General features: G+C 40.7%; 1 protein-coding gene across 2 annotated transcripts in view; it reads right to left on the reverse strand.

The window, feature by feature from the left end:
* tmtc1 (transmembrane O-mannosyltransferase targeting cadherins 1) overlaps positions 1 to 24071 on the reverse strand; it is an 86533-nt gene that overhangs the window by 33181 nt on the left and 29281 nt on the right. For both annotated transcript variants that reach the window (XM_058625848.1, XM_058625847.1), the window contains exons 3-8: positions 17484 to 17557; positions 12580 to 12756; positions 10355 to 10430; positions 10063 to 10166; positions 7015 to 7204; positions 3794 to 3915 (exon numbers count right to left, since the gene is read on the reverse strand). In XM_058625848.1, coding sequence (XP_058481831.1) covers positions 3794 to 3915; positions 7015 to 7204; positions 10063 to 10166; positions 10355 to 10430; positions 12580 to 12756; positions 17484 to 17557 — 743 coding nt within the window. The remainder of the gene's footprint in view (positions 1 to 3793; positions 3916 to 7014; positions 7205 to 10062; positions 10167 to 10354; positions 10431 to 12579; positions 12757 to 17483; positions 17558 to 24071) is intronic.

Consider the following 24071-nt stretch of genomic DNA (forward strand, 5'->3'; position numbering starts at 1 on the left):
GTTTTAGTCACAACCTCGATCTTGTTTTAACTTATGGTATTGATATAACTTAAACATATTTCCTCAAAACCCTCTCCTTACTGATCATTATTTACTCACATTTAATTGTACAATAATGAACTACAATAACATAAATAAGAAATACAGCTACAGCCAGTGCCTGTCTGATAATAATATTAATACATTCAAAGAGACAGTGCAACCTTTATTTAACTCTGTGCCATATGTCAGTACATCTGAAGGTACCTTTTGTGATTTTACTCCCGCCCTCATAGATAACCTTGTTGATAGTACAGCGGCCTCACTGCGTACTACATTAGATTGCGTTGCCCCTCTGAAAAAGAAAGTGGTGAATCAGATGACACGAGCACCATGGTTTAACTCCAATACTCGTACTCTTAAACAAGCGTTATTCCTCACAGGTGGAAAAGCGCCTTGATGTGCTCAAACCACAGGGCAGGGTCGCTCTGCAAAAACCCCGGAAGCTTCACTGGCCCGGCAAAGCCAGTCAGCTGCGGGAGTTGAGTCATGGCTGAAGAGGAGGCAAGTCCACTGTCTGCCGAAGAGGAGTCACACTCCTCCGCTTCTTCGAACATGTTCAAAAAGGGTCACCAATGTGGCAGGACGAGGAAAGGCCGGAGACGTAGGTGAGTTTCACAGGTTTATTCTTCATGTCTCGGACCAGCAAGCACATGTGCCCCATACAGTAAATACACTGAACACACCCTTACCCAGAAACCAACTGGGAGAGAGAACACACCCCTGAGTGCCCGCCACAGTATCATTTTGGCAAAAATTGTGTAAAAATGTGTGTTGTTGACTGTTCCAGTGATTGGTCAGAAAAATTCACATTTTAGACTGAATTAAATATTACATACTATATTGTGAAACACTGACAGATGTCCTCTACGTGAGTCTAAAGCAGGATATGCACCAGCATCTAAAATGCAATTTCCTGAGGGGGTAGCTGATAACGATGACACAGCTACCACTCAGGAGGGGCTATCATAGCAAAATATCATCTACAGACATAGATCCTTTCAAAAAGTATAAGTAAGCTTTGTCACCTTGAGTGGTACCAACAAGGGAAATTCTGGGCTCATGGCCCATTTGCCCCTCAAAAAAGGTCAGGGGACCAAATTATAATGGGTTTTTCTGACAAAACCAAAAAAACGCAAACAGCACCCCCCTTTTCCTTTTTTTGTTTTAAACCAAAAATGGATTTTGCTGTCAGCATCAAATAACAGCCCAAATTTGGTGTTTGCAAATTCCTTTTTTCGTTTTTCGTTTCTTAATGATCTATATAATGGCGGACAGACCGGAAGCGGAAGTGAAGTGAAAAAACTTCAAAAAAGTAGATACAGTATAATAAAAATATTATACCGTTCTCTTTATACACTAGTATGTAGTACATGTTTTTTTTGTTAAGTAAAACTATTTCTCAACATATTTTTATTCCAAATCATACAGGATTATAGGCTATAAGACAAAAAATAATAAATCCCTGGGACATGGGTGAAGCTTGCTTGCTGACATGTATACCTGGCTGAAATAAGCAGCCCGCGATTGCAGCTCCTTTGATGTGATCACACAAAGCTCATAGCCAGACGATAGCCGGACAATAACACCAGACCAGTTGGCTTTATGTTTTGTTGAGCTGGATCAGGAACACAGATCCTGGCTATGCCTCCTCTGTAGTAAAGCCCTCAGGTCTATGTCATATAGCTAACGACTGAGCCACCTTGTGGCTAAACATCAGCACTGAAGTCATCATAACTTAATCATATCTCTTTTTGAAATGATTATTAATACTATTATTGGAATTTGAAGCCATGTCAGTCTTGACTGTGGGTGATGGGGACCTCTGCTGGTGACGTTAGATGCTTTTTATTTAGGCAGGGTAAAAGTTTTCCATAATTCACACACTCAGCTAAAATAATAATTATAGCCTACATCTCCTTCTCCCAAACAACCAGCTGTTATAGTTTCACTTAACAAAAATAAATGTACTACATACTGGTGTATAAAGAGAACGTTATAGTTTTTACACTTCACTTCCGCTTCCGCTACCTGCAGTGGACTGGCGCACTGTCCAGGGTGTACCCTGCCTATCGCCCGATGTAGCTGAGATTGGCACAGCACCCCCTGCGACCCTCTGGTCGAGGAAAAAGCGGTAGATGATGAGTGACTGACTTCCGCTTCCAGTCTGTCCCCCATTGTATTGATAATTCTTCTTCTTTTCCTTTCGGCTGCTCCCTTTAGGGGTCGCCACAGCGAATCAACCTCCTCCATCTCACCCTGTTCTCTGTATCCCCCTCTCTCACACCAACTAACTTCATGTCCTCTTTCACTACATCCATAAACCTTCTCTTTGGTCTTCCTCTAGACCTCCTGCCTGGCAGTTCCAACCCCAGCATCCTTCTACCAATATACTCACTATCCCTCCTCTGTACATGACCAAACCATTGGCCTCTCTGACCTTATCTCCAAAACATCTAACATGTGCTGTTCCTCTGATTGACTCATTCCTGATCCTATCCATCTTCATCACTCCCAAAGAGAACCTCAACATCTTCATCTCTGCTACCTCCAGCTCTTCTTCCTGTCTTTTCCTCAGTGCCACTGTCTCTAGACCATACATCATTGCTGGTCTCACCACTGTCTTGTATATATTTCCTTTCATTCTGGCTGATACTCTTTTATCTTTTACCCCTGACACTTTTCTCCACCCATTCCAACCAGCTTGAACACGTTTCTTCACCTCTTTCCCACTGCTCTATCTCCACTGCTCTGGACTGTTGACCCTAAATACTTAAAATCCTCCACCTTCTTTATCTCCACTCCCTGTAGCCTCATGGTTCCACTTGGGTTCCTCTCATTCACACACATATATTCTGTCTTGCTGCGACTAACCTTCATTCCTCTCCTTTCTAGAACATATCTCCATCTCTCAAGCTTTTCCTCCACCTGGTCTCTGCTCTCACCACAGATCACAATGTCATCTGCAAACATCATAGTCCATGGAGACTCCTGTCTAACCTCATCTGTCAGTCTGTCCATCACCACCGCAAACAAGAAGGGACTCAGAGCCGAACGCTGATGTAGTCCCACCTCCACCTTGAACTTCTCTGTCACACCTACAGCAACCTCACCGCTGTCTCACAGTTGGCATACATGTCCTGCACCAGTCTAACACTCCAGACTTCCTCATACAGTACCATAGTTCCTCTCTCGGCACTCTGTCATAGGCTTTTTCCAGATCTACAAAGGCACAATGCAGCTCCCTCTGACCTTCTCTGTATTTCTCTACCAGCATTCTTAAAGCAAATACTGCATCTGTAGTACTCTTTCTAGGCATGAAACCATACTGTTGCTCACAAATGCTGACTTCTGCTCTCAGTCTAGTTTCCACTACTCTTTCCCATAACTTCATTGTATGGCTCATCAACTTTATTCCTATATAGTTACAGCAATATGAAAATAAGTTAGCACGCTACTTTTATTTTTAAGTTTTTACACTTCACTTCCGCTTCCAGTCTGTCCCCCATTGTATTGATAATCAAGAAACAAAAAACGAAAAAAAGGAATTTGAAAAAAAACTAATTTGGGCCATTATTTGATTATGTTTATTTCGTTTTTTGATGCTGACAGCAAAATCCGTTTTTCCATTTTTGGTTTACAACAAAAAAGGAAAGGGGAAGCTGTTTCCATTTTTTCGTTTGTCAGAAAAACTGATTATACTTTGGTCCCCTGACCCAAAAAAAACACAAAGTTATGACACACACGCACACACCTGGGCATGTAGAGGACCCTCTCTGCCACAACAAATCCAACATTGAAGAAGAGGTTACTTGCAGGAATGAAGGGAAACACCAGGAACAATAGTCCCACTAACACTTCCCTGCTCTCTTGTCTCTGCAGAGAGAAAGATGAAGAGAGAAAAAAGGGACAAAGAGAAATTGGTTATACAACTAAAAAGATGAAAAGCATTTTCATTCCGTTACAGTAAGGCCTTATCTACATGGACACGTCAAAGACTGGCATGCCCTATAAGCAAAGAATTGACCCCCATTGCTCCCTTGGTGTAGGTAAGTGCTTCCCACTGCTCCTCGGCCTGCTTTTGATGTGTTTGCTCCTGGTGCGTGAAAAGACTTGGCCAAACTTACAATACCACCTCCATCACATTCAGTAAATTTGGAAGGACAAACTTTATGGTTGAAACACTGCTGTGTGAAGGGCTTGTCTGGGATTTGAACCCAGGAATTTTCACGGTCATTGCACGAAATATGGGACTTACTATACCGACATGTCATTTTTAATCAGTTTTGGCAGATATAACATTTTGACCAGTGACTCTTTTCTGACAGTGTTTCTAAGGTTTCTATCATTTCTACACGCTATTCAGTGAAAGGGCAGAGTAGGGCAGGCCTTCATTGAATAGAGGCTTGGCACAGCGATGCGGATTGAAATGACAAGAGAGAGAGAAAAGTGGCAAAAGTGTGAATCAGTGCACCATGGCTTGTTCAAAACGGCATAAGGTTGACACCGAAAACAAGGCTTTTAATCCAGAATGAACCGAGGCGTTCATGTTCATCCTTCCCTTAGGAAGTTCGAAACCGCTGCGTTTAATTTGCTCTAAGACGGTGGCAGTAGTTAAAAGTGGGAAACTCCACTACGAAACCAAGAATAAAAATACATTTGATAAAAGTTACTCACTAAATTCTGCAGTTAGGCTCCAAAAAATAAGCGATCTTAAAGCCAACTACGATCAGTCAAAGAGGATTTTAACACGTTCATTTACTGGCCAACAATAATGAGTGTTCCCTCAGAGTTGCGTGGATTTTGGGGCAAAAGCCTGTTCAGTTGTGCACTGAAAAAAAGTCTTGTATACTGTAGTTGATATTTACATGCAGCCAAGTCTTTGTTTTAACTTGTTAATATTATTGTTGTTGTTGTTGTTGTTATGAAAGTACTTTTTTTATAGTTCTCCAATTTACTTTGCTTTTACTTTTGTTATGTTTTTTTTCTTATTTATTTTATCTATTATTAATTATTGTATATAGTCCTCCAGAGTTGCACTGAAAATGAATATAGCTTAAATGGCATTGAATTACAGCTTTCTTCATTTGATTTGAGTCTTTGACTTCAAACAGTGCAAATATTGATACAATGACAATGCTACTTCAATATATATATAAATTAATTGTAATGTATAACTAAATTATAATGCATCTTAAACATGATGATGTGCAGGGCGAGACAGAGTTTTTCATTTCAGTGTTTCTCAAACTGCCTGCAACATATATGTTATTTTCAATATCAAATAAACTAGTTAATTTTAGGAGGTTTTAATTTGCAAACTGTGGCTGGGCTATTTTGAGTTAGGTGGTCCGTGAGTGTTTTTTTTCTTCTGAAGCTGCCGAGAGCCTTGTCTTCAGGGAAAAGGAGCCTCCATGTCTCAAGCTGGCTCTCTGTGCAGGTGGTGCGCACACAGTCAGCACAGACTATGTGTCAGTAATTCATACAACCACACTTCAAACTGGAGGACAGAAACACAAACTGACTTTGGTTTCCAGTTGAGTTTAAGTTGTAATTTTACTGTTTATATTTCAAATATAAATAAATTCAAATAAATATGGAGTTGACCAATTATTATTGTTATCAGCATTTTACTGGAATGAGCACCGATATTATGAAGTAATTCTAAAGTGTGCTACCGTGGCTACCACTAATTACAGTTTTTCTCAGTTGCTTTGATGCTTTTCTCAGATCAGAATGAAATTCTGTCAAGCAAATTTCATACCTTTCTTTATCATTTTTTCCTGGAAATGTCTCCTAAATTGAAATATTGCTGTCAGGTGAACTTTAGCTTTCACTCATGAGGAGGTGTAACCAATGACAAGCCACTTGTTCACAGTCACTCAGGGATGAATCCCATGAACCCTCACTTGGCAAGCATATATGAACCGAGCAGGACATAGTGTGTACCATTTCTACAATTCTGTGACACAGAAATGGAAGGTCTGCATTGTGGAAGAGGGGTGAGGATGCGGGGAGGAAGGGGACAAAACAGGGGAAGAGGGAGAAGAGGCCAAATACAGCAGATTCCTAATGAAATTAGGGCTACAGTTGTGGACCATGTAGTCAATCACGGCCTCACAATGGCTGAGGCTGGTCGGAGGGTGCACCCAAATGTTGGAAGAACCACTGTGAATATACATAGCATACAATAAAAATGTGAAACATATTCAGTGTCTTGTACTCACTTACTCCCCTAACTACAGCAATGTGTAACCTTACTGTAGTTTTCAAATGGCTGTACAAGTAGTGTATAGTGCTGTCTCGAGCATTTTCAGGTGGTGTCACCGAGTTTTTTGCATTGGAAAACACTGAGAGAATAAACTGTCATAATGAAAACTTGACAAAGCCATTTGACTATCTTGTTCAAAACGATGGTGTCAAGGCTTCTCATTTTGATGACACGGGCAGTTTCATTGACATGAATACTTGCTTTTGAGGAATGGACTATTCATTTTGAGCAAGTGACTTTTGCACATCACTTGGGTTAAACCATATCAACATGTCCTCATGTCAGTGATAAAACACGTCATTTCACAGAGTTAAAACTTTGAGTGTTGCAGCACTAAATCACCCCATCTCTCCATAACAGTGTTAAAATACTGTGCGTCACAGCATTAAAACACCACAATCCACATCTTGACAATTCCGTGAGGTTCATGACTGGGGAGGCACTTGTCGATGTACATATCTATGAACCCAAAATAGAAGAAGGCAGCAAGGACATGCACCAACTGCCAGCTTCAGTCAGCGTGTGGGGCACGAGCTGAGGCACAGCTCATTGCTGCAATACCTCACCATTCTCCCGTGTATTTGAACAGGAAATGCACAAATTCAGCAATTTTGACCATAGAAATGTGGAAATACTTTAATTTTAGCCTTTATTTTAGCCTTTAGCCTAATCACGTCTTAGGCACTTCATTTTCTTGCTCTTACCTGCAGTGAGAGGATGCAGTGCAGGCAAAAAGAAATCATCACAATGGCCAGAAGCATTGTGGCAACGTTGCGCAAGTCACTCAGAGATTCCACCAGGGGGATGCTGCCCACTTGCCAGTCATAACAGAGCATGATAGGGGCGAGCAGCAGCCAGACATTGAATGACAGAAGATATGAGTAGGTCAAAATCCTGTGGGGACGACAAATAAATGGATGAGAAGAAGGGCGCAAGAGGGAAAGAAAGCAAAGAAACATTTAAATCGCAATCACTCTATCTATCTTAACCCTTAGGTAAGGGGTATCCAAACTACGGCCAACTGCAGCCCATGATCCATTTCTAATTGGCCCGCAGCAAATTATAAAAATGTATTTGAAACTTGTGCTTGATCATATTGTAGTTCTTTGTTTTAACAATAGGGGGAGTTAATGTCTTGAACAAGGCAGCTTCTCCACCAAAAAAGAGCAATCGCAGGCGATGTCACGCATAGTATCACCTCAGCTCGCTTGGAACCTTGCCAGAGCAGATACTAAAAAAGTACGCCAGACTGTCACACAAGTCACCACAGTTTCACAGGAACAGACGTCTGACACAGAAATGAAGCCGAAATATCAGTTAAAACTACTTATCTAAAAAGGTGGGTTAATCTCCAACAATTACCAGGGAAATCTCAATATTTAACAGAGTCTGGTGTATTTAGGGACAGCACCACTGATTGCAAGCGGCGATCTGCATAAACCCTGCCACTGTAGTCTGTGGAGTAGGAGTCAGTTAAAACTACTTAACAATCCTAAAAACGTGAGTGTATCTCCACAGACTACCAACAGTCTGGTGTATTTAGGGACAGCACTGCTGATTACGACCGGTGAGCTGCATCACAGACCCTGCTGCTGTATTTCAGTCCAGTGACTGTGTCAGATGGAGTCTGTGCTCCAGTCATGGAGGAAGTACTGAACAAGTATTTTTAATGAACTGATTCTAGTGATTTGATTCAGTGACACTGAAAGTCACTTGTTTGTGTGGGTGTGTGTGTGTCGCGTGTAAAACAAGTCACCACAGTTTCATGCAGCCGTGCAGTGATGACTCCGCCCATGTTGCCGTGCCGAGGCGAGTAGAGCCGGTGGAAACACGGCATTAGTTTTACTTCCAAAGGAAAGACAATGGGACAGTCCTAAAAAGTTTGTTTCTACACCACCTGCCCTGACACAGCTATGGCCATCCAGCCCACCAATCCCCTCCCCTAACAGCAACAACAACTGGAGAGAGACGTTAAAAAAACCCTCAGAAGACAGACAAAGTTAGCCCTGACTGTGTCGGACATCTTTAACACCTCACTGAAGACATGTCAACAGCTGCAGGCCAATCTGTTTCATGGTTTCAAACCCAAAGTCAAAGAAAAGTAATTGTTAAAAAATAATAAAGTGACTGAATATTTGTTTTAGATGTAATATTTATCTAATGAGGCTGGTGTTTGAGTAGGTTATGAAAGACCCAGAATCTTTTGCTGAAAAGTTGCAGAAGAGCCCCATCACAGAGAGCCTGTCAACAGAAGAGGAAGTGGTCACAGGGTGGACGAAGGCCAATAAATTAAGCAGTTGGATCAGGAAACTGCTGGTGTACCCAGCAAACAACACAGGACGGGATGACGACTTGTACACTTGTACCAAATAGTCCCAGCATAAGCTGACAAAGCTGCTTATAATCTTAGATCTGGCAGAATCCTGTTATCAGGTGTCTGCTGTAGGTGTGGAGAAAACGGAAATCTAAACCCTATCTAAGTTTAGGCTAACCTTCATGGTTCGGAATTAACTGGTTATTGCTAAGGTTGTGGATATATCTGTGTGTATGTGTGTGTGCTTTTACAGGACAATCACCCACACAGCTAAAGATTAAATCACTGATTATATAAAGGCAAAGACGTAATAATGTTTACAAAACATTTAGAGTCAAATTAAATGATTTATGTGGTTAACAATAGTGACAACACAGTTTTGCAGTATTTTACCTTACACAAGAAGGAATAAGAAGGAGGCATAACTACAATTACAGTAAGGATGACAACAGCTATGATGCACAAATGCTTTATAAATACAGTTGGATTGGATTGGAACTACCAATCAACCACAGCCTGGTGGACTGGAGAACAGCTTTTTGCATGATCTTCACTGGTCTTTTACTGTGGTCAAACACAAACTATTGTCTAGCTATATTTTAGTGCTTGATATGAGGTTCCTGGGACTTCAGGTTTCTGGTACTTTGGTGGAAATGTGGCTTTCATGGAGTCACATTTCATAGATCACAATACAGTTCAAATTATAACTCACTGCTGCTCTGCTAATAACTGAGATTATACACAGTGGTGGTTGTCACCACAATCCCTGGTAATAACAAAAAGAACTTCATTCAAGTCCTGACTCACTTCTTGTTCAGTATTAATTCCTTTCTCTGTCAGCAGAGTTGGGGCTTATTTTGCAATAAGGGCTGTCTTGAGGCAGGAGAGTTTAGTCATATTTTACAATTCTACTACTACTACTACGAACAATAATAATAACTTTGATTTCTGAAGTGCCTTTCACAAAACCCAAGGTCAGTGGGTATGTATGTTCTGCACTTGCGTGAGTGAAAATTACTTTTCTTAGCAGCAGGTGTTAGGAAACCAAAGACCTATTCGATGGTGGCAAACATCAACTATAGCATTTGTTTATGTTGTCACCTGCATATCACACAGGTACATGTCATAAATGTATTCATGCCAAGATGTTTATATATTGTATTATTATACAATTATATGAGGATAAGGTAAATAAAATCACTCTTGGTATGAGCCCTAAGGCGTCATTTCTGTGTTTCTTCACATCTACTAATCTCTTTCCTCGACAACCAGCGATGCTTATTCAACATGCTGAATTGGCTGTAAACCTGTCAGTAAAGGTTCTGATGATGCTGACAAGGGTCTACTTCAGTACATACTGCCCCTGTGAGAACTACGAAAGGTGACACACTGACCTACAATTGACTGGCTGGGTGTCCTGGACCGAAGAAATACTGACCTGGTGAGCAGATATTGGGAGAAGGAAGCAGGGTTGTCCTGTTCAGAGAAGAGAGGCATGGACCCTCCCATCAGCCACAGTCTGAGTGACATGATGATCACAACCTGGGAAAGGCAGAAGTATTGTCAGGTGACACGAATTTGCCAAATCAAAGGTAAATTTTCCAGGCACTAAGTGTAAATGACTTAAATATCATGCACAGACATCACAGAAATTTGTGTGAAGACAACTGACGAGAAGATGCTATCATTATAGTAGTTTTCACGGTAAGAAGGGGGAAAAAAGTACTCACATATCCAGATATCACACAGGCTCGTTTGATAAAGGAGCTATAGAGGAGGTTGCTGGGTCTGAAGCCATACAGGTGACTGAGGGACAAAGACAGAGAGGAGGTCAGTCACATGTTTTTACTGTGGGCTTTAACCAACAAAGTACAGTTACAGCAGCTGGCAGCAAGGGTGCAGCACTAACTGAAGTTAAGATAATTAGTAAGTAGCTTTAGATTAAAGGGTTGATGTTTTTTTAATGTTTTGTAAAATGAATTATAACACTTTAATACATTTTAACCCTATTTGTCCAAAGTGCTGTTCTCTGTCATTATCTGTGTCTTCATCCAGAGCCTGAGTGTGGTCACTCAGTTCAAATTAACCTTTTTTGTGAGTAATGTTTAGAAACAATTCACATCAGGTGAGTCAACACATATTGTTTGTAGTTCTGATATTTGCAGCCCAGTAGTCAATTAAGTTGGGTAAGTTGGGTAAAGATAAACCGCCTAATTCTTTGTTTTTCTATAAGATACCTTTCCGAAAATTCTGGGATTTTCTTTGTTCCATATGAACCGAGAAATGGTAGCGCCTCCTGGTGCGGGCACTAGTCCGGGCACATCCGGTTGCGTACATTCAACCGCAGAAGAAGAAGAACTACTCTCGTTTAGCTGCTGAGATGCAGAACATCCACCGTGCCAGAGGGGGAGCTCTGTATCTGAGAGCTGGCCTACCAATTACGTCACTTCCAGGTACCTGGCCAATCACAGGACAGTGGGAAAGCTCTCGTTGGCTGGCCAATCACAACACAGTCCACGTTCTGTGAGTATGATTTTGGTCTGAAACAGCGCGGCTGACGAGGGCATCAGTGAGGAGATATTTTGATCGGCTTGTTTGCAGCGATTAGGAGGTTTTTAATCATGAAAACAAGTTAATATATGTAAGTAGACCTCCATAACTAACATATATGTGTGATACAAGCATTCGATGTCACCTTTAATTACAGTCATATTTAGCGCATTATGGTTTTTTTTTATAAAATCCCTATTTATGTGTTGGGCGAGTTGTTGGGGGTGGAAAGCAATGGTCAATCGTTGAGTCCCGTGGTTTAATGTGTTGTTGTCGTAACAAGCTAATCCGAGCTAAAGGAGCTAGCGGTCTTCGGTGGTCTCCTTATTACGGTTCGGGGGTCTGCCAGCTTGGTTGGTAACACCAAGTAATGATGTAACATACATCATTACTTGGATGTGGGGAGTGCGTCGAGAAATTATCCAGGCTGCGTTGGATACGGAGAGCCCACTTGGAGATGGAGAAAGCACAGCACTCGCCATCCACTCAAAACGTAACGTTAGCCCACTACTCTCTAGCCGGCTCGCAAGCCCAAACAAGTGTGTGCAGTGTGCCTGTTGTTTTGTTTCCGGTCTAGCTAGATCCGGTGTGGTGTTGGAGTTTTTCTCACGTTACTAGTTGTTCCAACAGCATGTGAAAAAAAGTATAAAGTTTGCTAGGCCAAAAATAACTTTAATCTTGCGATAAAAAAATTAACGCTGTTACAATGGGTTTGCACTAAAAAATATAGAATCTAAAGATCTATAAAAGGCTATGTCCATGTCTCGTCTTACAGACGCATAGATGCGCTGTATGAAAGTGTGTGAATGGCAAAACTGAAGTGTAAAGCAGCTTTGAGTGGTCATCAAGACTAGAAAAAGTGCTATATAAATACAGATCATTTATCCTTCAATAAACTGGTACTGGTACAACACAAATTGTTGTCTGAAACTGAAAATCAGGAAACACTTGGCCGAAAACCAAAACACCAAAAGTACTTATTATGCCAATTATGTACCATTGTTTTTTTTAATCTAATTTTGTTGTTATGGCTGTGTGTACTTACCTCACTAAAGTCAAGGCATTGCAATTTTATAGATTACTATTCATGCTTCAAAGAATAAATCAATTAAGCGTTAGGAAAATATTTAGGAGGATGCAAAACATATGGCCCTTGTGGGTAGACTTACTGAGTGAATGTTTGAAGTTACTCCAGTAGTAACTTAAAAAACCCAATTCAAAACCATTGATATACATTTTCTGCTGCAAAGCAGAGGATAACTGATGGTACAAATACTGTATTGAGGATGTTTTGACTATCCTCCAACAAACTGTGCAAGAGATTGATAGCATCACCATTGCCAAATTAATGAAAAGAAAGAGCACCAACATCACACAAAGGTTTACAAGTAAACAGTGGGCTTACTTTACAAGAGGCTTGTGGCAGAGAACCAGGGCATCATAGAGCATACAAACTCCAAACACGGTAATGCCTGTCTCCTTCACTAACATGGCGCAGGTGCCCAGCAGCAAACTGATGACCAGAGACCACACCGAGGCAGTGGATGGCACAGAGTCTTCCGAGACACACCCACCCACACTTCTGTGAGAGAGTGAAGAGAAGAACAAATGTATTTTAGGACAAATTATTCTGGACTTTATATCACATTTAGCCCAGATAGTCAATGAAATAAAACTCTGCTTGAATCGATTATACCATTGTTTATATTTGATTACTTTTGTGCACAGCCCAGCTCCACAGATACACAAGGTGCTCAGTGAAGTTTTTCTATCCCTGGCTTTTTTACAAATCCTTTTTGAAAGAGCTGCTCCTGTCTCTTTATGACCGGCCCCTAAATATTGTGTGCTTATAGCTGCATAGATGTTCTACTTGGGTATCAACATTAGGAACAAAATGAAGAGCAGTGATGGGTATCAAGAACAGGTATTGTCACTGATATGTAACAGTATTTTAAATGTCGCCATAAAGCAGGAATAACAGTTTCTTGATATCCTGTGGTGTTATCTAACTAACTAAGTAACTGCTATATTTGGCAAAAAAGTAAGGACTTGTATTATATGGGGTAGTTGTTAGCACAATGCCACATGATCTTGAGTCATAAGACATACGCTAAAGTACCCTCTAGAATTGTTAACACATGAGGCCGCTGCACAACAAATTAAATTAAAACATTTCTTGATCTAAAGAAGTGCCTTTCTAGTGGAGAAAAGTGCTGCAGTGCCCTATGGATCAAAAAGGGTGTAACAATTGGAACACGAAGTGGACTCACAAGCAGGACACTTAGACACAGTGGGCCCTATCTTGCCGATCTGAAACGTAAGTATCAAACGCAAAACGCAAGTAGCTTTGTGGGTGGACCTCGGGCGTTGTTGTTATTATGCCAGAGGGATAAATGACTCTTGCACCCGGCGCAAATCTAAAATGGGTTGGTCTGAAGTAACTACATTAGTCACAGGTGTGGTTTAGGCGTAACATGCAATAAACCAATCAGAGCATCATCTCACATTCCCTTTAAATGCAGGGGCGCTAGTTCCATGGCGGATTGCTATTATAATGGCGGATTTACCAGGTGCACGCCAGGAGCAATTCTCAGCCGAGGAGACTGACATCCTCGTCAGGGCCGTAAAAGACCGAGAAGTGGCTTTGTATGGGGATGGGAGAAACCCACCCAAATTAGTTTTAGTTAAACAGGCATGGGAGGCCACAATTGTGTCTATGGCTGGCATCCCCAGGACATCGCACCAGTGCCGCAAGTGCTACAATGATGTCAGAAGACATATCAGAGGTTCTTCTTTTTAAATCTTTTCAAATGTTCATTTTCTGTTTGTATTTTTTGTAATTTTATTTTCCATTTACAAACAGTTTGCTATTGATTTTTGAGTTTGATAAAATGTAAATAAACAAATGTCACTCACTGAATCACAAGGTTATGAATGCATGGTGATATTTTTCATTGTAATTATGTATTGTTTATTCCTTATAATTATATATTGTTTGCAAAAATGGGAATGGCTTCCTTGTAGATGAGAGAAGCAAAGTGGATGCACGTTGTGCACAGGCTACATTATGGCCAAGTGTGCGCCCTTAAAATAGCATCTGAATAAGCGCCACTGACTTTAGACTAGGTTTTTCCTTTTCTGTGGCAGAATTGTTTTTTGAAACAGCAAAAACGGAGTGCAAGTTCATTCCTTAATTTAGGGACCTGCGCTTGTGGAGGGAAAATTCCAATGTGCGTCGAGTGCAAAATACGAATTGTACAAGCGCCAGTGTAAAAAGTCAATTGCGCTGAGAGCAAGACAGAGCCCAGTTTGTATAAAGCGATAGAGACTGATAGAGACTGACTGATGATGATTATATACTGCAGGTATATATAACATTTCCACGGAAAAAGGATGAAAACAGTGACCAAGTCCTCTTTCCAGCAAAGATGAGTCAGCACCTCCTCTTCACAAGAATACTGGATGAGGGCAATGCTAGGCCACCTCCTGGTAAACATGAACACTCAAATGAACAGTTTTCCAAACCTTCCTTGGGAATTGTACACCTTCTGTTGATTCTACTTCTGGCTGGAGATGTTGAAATAAATCCAGGCCCTCTGTCAAAGGATACAAGCTACCTGGATGCTAGGCTACTTGGGCTAGAACCATCGCTAATGGAGCTGCCTCCACTTCTACCTGAACGTCCACTACTGCAACCTGGGCTAGCTTTACTGCTACCTGGGCTACTTTCAACATTAGCTTGGTTACCTGCACCTCTGGCCTGACCACCTCCTCTGCTACCCTGGCTACCTCCACTGCTACCTGGGCTACCGCCACAGCTGCTAGCCTGGCCTCCACAGCCGCTAGCCTGGCCTCCACAGCCGCTAGCCAGGCCTCCACCACCACTAGCCGGGCCTCCACCGCCGCTAGCCGGGCCTCCACCACCTCTAGCCGGGCCTCCACAGCCACTTGCCGGGCCTCCATTGCCGCTTGCCAGGCCTCAACCACTGCTTCAAAGGAATCCAGTGTTTAAAAAGTATCGCACTACTTAATTATTTACAACACTTAACCAGGCTAAAATAGTCTGGGATCCCAAGTCTAAACCCCGTGGATTATTTGGGGGTCACACAAACATTTGGAGTATGGCCTCCAAACGTGAATAACTAGAACATTTAATAATAAACTCGAACCATGACTATTTAGGACTGACAGAAACCTGGTTAAATTACTCCTCCCCAGATGTAGTGATTAATATGCCTGGATACACTACTTTCAGAAGAGACCGGATTAGGGGAAGGGGTGGGGGTGTTTTATTGTATGTTAGAAATATGCTAAGATGTAGACAAATAGAACTGCCCAGTGAAATTGAAATTGAATATATTGGTGTAACTATCTCTCTTTCCTCTGAAATGTCATTTACACTATTCTGCATTTATAGAAAGCCATCTGCTTATAATAATAGAAATGCTCTACCATGGATAGGCAGCGAATGTAGAAAACTGATGAAAGACAGAGATATGCTGCTCAAAAAAGCCCAAAAATGTCACTAATAAACTTGAAATCAAAATAAATGGAACCCTTGTGCAAAATCCTCTCACCCAGAAACCAATTCTGATAGCCACAGTTTACCGTCCACTTGCACCTTATTCAGAGTTCCTATAAGAGTTCTTTGAATTCTTATATGAGTTAGTACTTAGGACAGATAAAATCATAATTGTAGGGGATTTCAACATCTGTAAGTGACTAGCTTGTTCATTATTCACGTTCCTTCATTGTAACCCTGCAACCTGTATAGCTAGCTCCTTTGTTTAAATTTGTCACTGTAAGCCCGGGAACGTGCTAGTCGGCAACCATTCTTTCTCCTGGTTCTTCACATCTCCTGAACCTCTGTTTTAAAGTTAGTTAGCACATGCAGCTCCAAGAATATGTTACAAAATAGAAACATAAGAGGCATGCAAGTACAGTCTAAATATAAAAAGAAACATAAAAAAAAAAAATATATATATATATATATATATAAAAAAATATAAAGACGTTGAAAATAAATGAATTATAAATAATTGGGATTATTTTGACAGGAATTGTGATTGCGTCATGATTTGCGAAATTACAGGGAATTGTCATTTTTACATCACTATTGATTACTGACTATTACTTGACTGTGATTACTGTGTGATATTTGTGCAGATCTGTAAGAAACAAATATGCTCTCTTCAGTCTGTAGAATAAGATTTCGATAAATTTCGATTAATTGTTCAGCCATACTGTCCATGCTGATCCCAGCCCTAGGGATGCACCGATCTGACTTTTTCAGTCCTGATACCGATATCTGGGCTTTGCATATCTGCATATTACCACCACCGGACAAACATCCGTACACCCGAGTTTTACATATTTATGACTCAAGTTGACCAGCATGCTGGTGCTGCTGATCCATTATCCGATACCCGATCCAGCTATTAAGTCAACATTAGGGATGGTATCTGATATTTATATCAGATCGGTGCATCTCTTTCCAGCCTTGTACTCAATATACAGTAGTAAAAGGGTTTCCTGTATATACATTAAATACAGTACTTAAAAACACTACTTTACCCTACTTTGGATAGGACCTTTGCTTCACTCCATGAATCACTCTTTTTTATTTATTTATTTTTATTTTACTGTTCCCCACAATAATGAGATGTAAGATTTGCCCACAACTACACACTGTAGAGCAGGGGTCTCAAACTCAAACGACCTGTGGGCCACTGACGGTCTGGTCTGGTCAGTCGGGGGCCAGTCAAGTAAAAAAAAAGCCCAACTTTTTTGGGAAAAGCAACAGTTGGGATGAACGTTATGAGCTCATATCATCAATATGCCGTATTAATTCCTTTTTTTTTTATCTGTATTGCCTCGTGTGAGCTTTTCTGTCTTTTACTTCTTCTGTCTTTTATCCATTATTCTGTACAGCATTTTGGTCCACTGTGTTTGTTTTGTGCTTTACAAATGAAGTTGGATTGGATTGGATAATTTAAAAATATAAGTGGTTGTTTTAATGTGCAACAATTAAAAAAAAACATATTTATGATGCAAAATTAATCTATTCATTTAAAAATAAAAACATATAGAAATAACTCGTTACAACTTGATATTGTTTGGAGGGCCACATGAAATCGATTGGAGGGCAACATGTGGCCCCCGGGCCACCACTTTGAGACTCATGCTGTAGAGGGTCTATTTTACAGACAGTCCCACAGGCAATCTAATAATCTTTTACACATGTATCCATGAATATGTACATGTGCATGCATGTGTGAACATAGGACAGTAGGTAGGGGGTCATCTTACCTAATATAGGAGAGAAAAGTCAGCAAGAACAGCAGGCAAGCCAAGACATCAGCCCTGCCCACGACACCAGACACCTGCAACACACAAAGGTGTTAGAAATGACTCATGTGCTGGACAGCTCTGGTAACTGGACACTGCCAGATAGTGATGGGAAGTCCAGTCCAAAGATCTGGCCTCTTTAGGCCCAGCTCCCTTAGAAACTCCCTCTCTTATGGCTCTCAAATGGCTCTTCACCTATTCTCACTCAGAGCCTTCTATTTTAGCTTACTTTTGCAATTAAGAATGGTTTTGTGTGTTGGTAAGCATTTTGTTTAATCAGTGTTTTCATAAAAGCCTTATTTTCATGCATTTTTTTCATGACACATATACACACAGTTACTATTTTGTTTCTAACATTTTAATAAAACATTTAAATGAACTGAACACAGAACTATTACCTAACCTAACCAACCAACCTAACCCTGTACTGAGCTTTGCAGTATCCAATATCTTTGAAATGCAGCCAGCTTCTTTTTCAGTTTTTGCTAATTTCTTAAATTTTTCCCCACAAGTTTGCATTTAAATCAGAATCCCCCACATAATCTGCCCCCAATGAAAATAACACCAAGACCCTGTTTTCACTCCTCAATAAAACTCTTCAACCCCCAGACTCCCTACTCCCCCACCTGTGCTCAACCGACACCTGCAACTCTCTAAAGAATCAGCATTTAAGTTCAACTCCTTCTCCCGCCTCCTCTGAATATCTCCCACACAGTGAGCCCCTTTCCCCACTGCTGCTGAAATCTCAGAACTCAATCCATAAATCCAAGCCCTCAATATGTCAGCTCGACCCCCTCCTTACAGCTCTGGTCAAATCCTGCCTCCTGTCCCTCCTCCCCTTAATTTCTGCCATCATCCACTCTTCATTCACCACTGGAATTGTTCCCTCACTCTTCAAAACTGCAGCTGTTACCCCCAGTGTTGTTTTTGCCAGCCATTCTAGATTTAGTCTTAGTTTTAGTCTTTTGGACTAAGCACGCTTATTAGTTTTAGTCACATTTCAGTCATTTACATCACTATATGTGATAGTTTTAGTCACATGTTAGTCATTTCTATATGTGATAGTTTTAGTCCAATTTTAGTCGACGAAAACTCAAAACAGTTTTAGTAAAAAGTATAGTCTTTTAATAAATCCATTTAGGTCAATAAGTATTGGAGATTACTGTTGGGCAGAAACCTTTAATCTCTATATTTCTATATCATACAACAGTGTCACACATAAGTTTGACATGAAATGTCCTCCACCGGTGGTGCGCCGCGACCGACTCTAGATTGACTTGGAAGGGCTCGGGCCGAAGGTGGTTTACAGCGAACCCCCGCCCGGACCTCGCCGCTTCCCGCGCGACTGTCGATCGGAGCAGACTGTCCTCAGTGCGCCCCAACCCCGTCGCGTCATCAGGGCGAGGAGCGTATATTGTCTTGAAACACCAAGTTATTTTTAGGTTTCGATTGACAGATTACATGCACAATAAGCAGAGATGTCGTGCACTCTGAACGTCTGACAAACCACACACTGACATTTACGTCCATTCTCGTCTCACACACGTTTCATCATGTTTCGTCGTCAAACATGAGATGTTCATCTCGTCACTGTCTCGTTATCGTCATGAAAAAAAGGGGCGTCAACAAAATAATTTTGTCATCGTTGACGAAAACAACACTGGTTACCCCAATATTGAAAAAAACAACGAGTTCAAATCCCAACGACTCCGCCCCATTTCAACCTTCCTTTCATCTCCAAAATACTAGAAAAAACAGTAGCCACTCAACTCTGCTCCCACTTAACCCAAAACAGTCTCTATGAGCAATTCCATTCTGGTTTCCACCCTCGTCATAATACCAAAACTGCTCTCATTAAAATCACAGATGACCTACTCATGGGAGCTGATTCTGGATTACTCACTATTCTCATACAAAAATTATCCCATTTTCGATGAACTTTTGGTTTGTCATTTATGCTGATCCCACATAATTAATATGTATCTCTCACATGCTTACTAATCACTTTCACACTCACTTCTATGTCAGATATTCAATATACAAATAGACAATGAAGAAAACAAGAACTCTTTTAATGAAAAGGCAATTCTTATTCTTTTTATTCATAAACCCATACAGTTTTTATATTACTCGGATTCACTTTAAATGTAGGTCTTAATATATTTGACATAAACTAACTGGAAATGACAAAGGACATGTTATGTCCCTCCAACAGAATTTAACATGACAGAAATAACTGAAAAATGTCTCTTAAACAGACATTGAAAATTATAAATAACTGAACATCACAAAAGGCATGTTATGTTCTCAGTCATCGGATGTGATGAGTAATTTTTTTAATTATTTGGTTTCATATGGAAGGGATACGTTATGGCTCAGTAACACCCCAACTGAGCTGTAATTTTCCGTAGGATTTCAGGAAAAAACTGGTTGGTTAATTCCCTGCTGGAGAACTGGATAGAGCACCGCCCCCTCTGCCTTGAAGACAATTTTTTCCAGTGGCCACTCATAGTACTGCAACGAAAAATATTCCAAATGCAATTTTCCCATTATCCCATCAATAGCAAAATAGAAGCCTGTAAAATTGTTCACAGAAGACATGGACATAGGCGTTTAAAGATATTTTTATTCTATATTTTTAATTCATGGAGTTTGCATATTTGTAAAAACCTTTGTAAAACCTGCCATAAAAGGCAGGATTCATTGAGGAGACTGCCATGCTGCAATTTATCACTTTGTTCAGTCACAGACATCATGACACAGGGCAGATGATGGTATGAGACCTGCGCTCACTTCACCACTGATTCCCGGGCAGGCCCATCGCGAGAAGGCAAGCAAACCAAGCAATTGCTTGGGGCCCCGAGCTGGCCAGACAACGACTGGTTATGAATAAAATGCAACGACAAACTGTGTGAGCGCCCCTTTGAAAGTCAATGCAGTAAAGTGCAATGACACTGTTATCGGGATCCCCCTCAAGGGGGCCCCTTTCACTGAGAGCAGCCAGGTGGTTGGCTGCTGTCAGCGACTACTGAGAGGGACATTATGTATTAGGCATGTATTAGGCGTGAAAATCACAGGGGAAACTAAGATTGCTTATGCTTAAACTTAACTAAGATTATCCTTATGCTATTCAAAGTGCAGCCCATATCCGTAACAGATGTTACAGTGAGAGAACTAAAAGCACCCCATACTTTATGCTAACAGGAAGAAAGCCAAACCTATCAAAAATGTGGGTTTTTGGATCAGATTTTTATGCATATAGTCATGATCAGAAGAAACTTGATCCCAAATGTAAAAAGGGAATATTTGTGAGGTACAGTAAGAACAGTCCAGCCTTTCTGGTTTACAACCCTCAAACAAGAAAGGTATCCAAACACAGATTGGTGAAATTCATCAAAATGAACAGTGTTGATCAACAAACCCAGACTGACGAATATGAACCAGAAACCAACAGCTTCAGAGACCGAAAGTCAGAAATTGAGTGGCTCTGAATTGTTACAGAAAGAAGATAACAAAGAGAATCAGATCTTAAACAATAATGATGATGACACAGATGAGGAAGTTGTTCTGGGTAAAAACAAAAACAGCTTAGGTTCAGAGCCTAGTTGTGACCAAAACCCCCGCTACCCAAGAAGAGAAAGAAAAGCTCCGAAATACCGAGAGGATTATATACAAGACATTAAAGATAAAGATGTAAGCCAATCCTATAGAGAAGCCCAGATGTCACCGGAGGCACCAGCATGGCAACAAGCCATGAAGGAAGCAATGGACTCACTTAAAGAAAACAAAACCTGTGAACTGACTACATTACCTGAGGGTAGGAATACAGTGGGGGGGAAATGGGTCTATGCCTTAAAGGAAAACACAGAAAAGGGAAATATTTTCAAAGCTAGGTATGTTGCTAAAGGCTACAACCAGACAAAGGGAATAGACTATAATGAAACATTTGCCCCAACAGCAAACATTTGTTCAGTGCGAGCCCTTATGCAAATTGCTGTTCAGAATGATCTCATTGTATCAAATGGATGTGAAGACAGCATACTTACATGCTCCAATAGAGGAAGAGATTTACTTAGAACAACCTGAGGGTTTTGAAAACACATCAGAAACCGGAAAAACACTTGTATGTAAGTTAAAGAAATCCCTATATGGTCTGAAACAATATGGAAGGAACTGGTACAAACTTCTAAATGACCACCTAGAACAAAACAACTTTGAGAGGAACCTATCTGACCACTGTGTGTACAAGAAACAGATATGAAGTGAGACAATCATTGTTATCATATGGGTGGATGATTTAATTATTGCAGCCAGTAATAGTGACCTACTCAACAGCTTCGAAAACACTATGAGATCACAATTCAACATGAAGGATCTGGGAAAAATTTCATATTTCTTGGGCATACAGTTTGACTAGAAGAAAGACAAAATTACAATGAATCAAAAACAATACATACTTAAAATGCTTGAAAGATTTGGAATGTCAGATTGTAAACCCAGATCTACCCCAAGTGAACCAAGGGAGGGTGGTATCAAAAATGAGGAAGAAAAGAACAGTGAGTTTGTTGACCCCAGAGGATATCGGGAGATTGTTGGCAGCCTGGTTTATGCTATGACTAGTACAAGACCAGATATTAGCTGGATTGTGAGTAAGCTCTCTCAAACTTTAGCAAATCCAAAAACAGAGGACTTAATGGCTGTTAAACATGTTCTAAGGTATCTGAAGGGCACTAATGAGGAAGATTTGAATCTCATTGGATTCAGTGATGCTGACTGGGCATCCTCTGTGGAAGATAGACGGAGCACAACAGGGTACTGTTTCAGCCACACAAAAACAGGGTCCCGCCATTTCATGGAAAACAAAGAAACAGACCACAGTGGCATTGTCTACATGTGAGGCTGAGTATATAGGTCTAGCTGCTACTACTCAGGAGAGCATATACCTTACTCAGCTGTTAAATGGCATGGAGAATAGAATATACAGTTGTGCAGAGGTGACACATTGATGTGAAATACCACTTTATACGTAACACACTCAGTGAAGGTAAAATAAGTATCATCTATTGCCCATCAGAAGAAATGGTTGCAGACATACTGACAAAGCCTGTAGCAAAACCAAAAATAATCAAGTTCAAAACATGGTTCTTTGGAAATTAAATGTATTGAAATGATAACATACAAGTTTATGATGATGAGAACAAGTGGGGGTGTTAGGTTGTGTATTCTCATGTATCATTATTCTGTGCTTTTATTTTGAAGTTGTATGTTCAGTGAAGGTCACCTGAGCCTCTTGGGCCAATAAGGTGTTGTGAGGGTTTTTTTCAGATATGTGAGTTGCGGACTGTGGCTATGTTGAGATGTGTGAATAAAAAACATAAGAATAGATGGTGTTGACTTTTCCCTCCTAAAATGGCAGAAGAAATAGAAAACTTTACATTTTTAAGCATTGGTAGTTGTGAAAGCAGCTGCATCCCTTCTAAATATCAAATATGGAAATGCTAACATATCTTTTCTTTCTCCCTCAAGGTGCTTTGCTTAAATTGCTCAGCCCTCAGGCTCTTACTAAGGATACCTCCAGTGATGAATGTAGAGTGAATTTCTCTCACTGAGCTGAGCTGTTAATAGTGACCTCTTCCAATATGCTAACAGTGAAATGGTCAAACGTACTTCACAGGTAATTTCAGATTTTTTTTCAATTATTTTCCCAGCTGCACCATCAACTTCATCCTCCATTCATGAGGAAGACATGCAAGAGAGTCGATCCAGTGGTGCCATGACCTCCTCAACATCAACAGATGCATCACTTCTCAGTGCTGATGTTTCCTCTATAGCACAAGGTACCACAAGCTCTATAATTATAGCTGATATCCTGCACAGCCCAGAGTTTAAACTGAGTTTTGCTGTCATATTGTGCTGTCATATTGTTAGAAAAAAAAAGTGCATATCACTATCGAATTCCCACCAAACTGTGTAAATACCAGTCACTTTTGCCCATGGACATTTCAGAATGTTTAATATTGTTACAACCCGGCTCTTAGGCTGCAACAAAAATAGGGAGAGAAGACGAGGACTAGTGCAAAACAATGATTTATTTGCCAATTGAGAATTAAATATCAGTGTCAGTAATCAGTAAGTGTAAGCAGGTGTGTGTATGTGTGTGTGGATGCATAAAACAAAACTAAACTAAACTAAACTAAAACAGACAGCCGCGCCAAGGTCCATGCCCATGGTATCTGTGTCTGTGCGAGAGAGGCCAGCCAGAGTCTGAGAGAGAGAGAGAGAGGGGAAGGAAGGCCTCTTCAAAAGTGGTGTCCAGGTGTAGCTCATCCCTGTAATGATGACCCCGCCTCCAGGCCTGAAACAAAACAGATAAGGCCAGCACAACACTTCCACAAATAAGGGGTCGTCACAATATACAGTAGTGCCTGTCAAATTTCTAGGTGTCAGACACTGAGGGATGCATTCTGTACCTGAACAGTAGATTATATTAATAAAAACATTATTTTTCCCCAGCTACACAGTCAATAGCATCTCTAACAGTGGAAGACA

Source organism: Solea solea, chromosome 3, assembly GCF_958295425.1.
Source record: "Solea solea chromosome 3, fSolSol10.1, whole genome shotgun sequence".
In the NCBI taxonomy this organism is placed as follows: Eukaryota; Metazoa; Chordata; class Actinopteri; order Pleuronectiformes; family Soleidae; genus Solea; species Solea solea.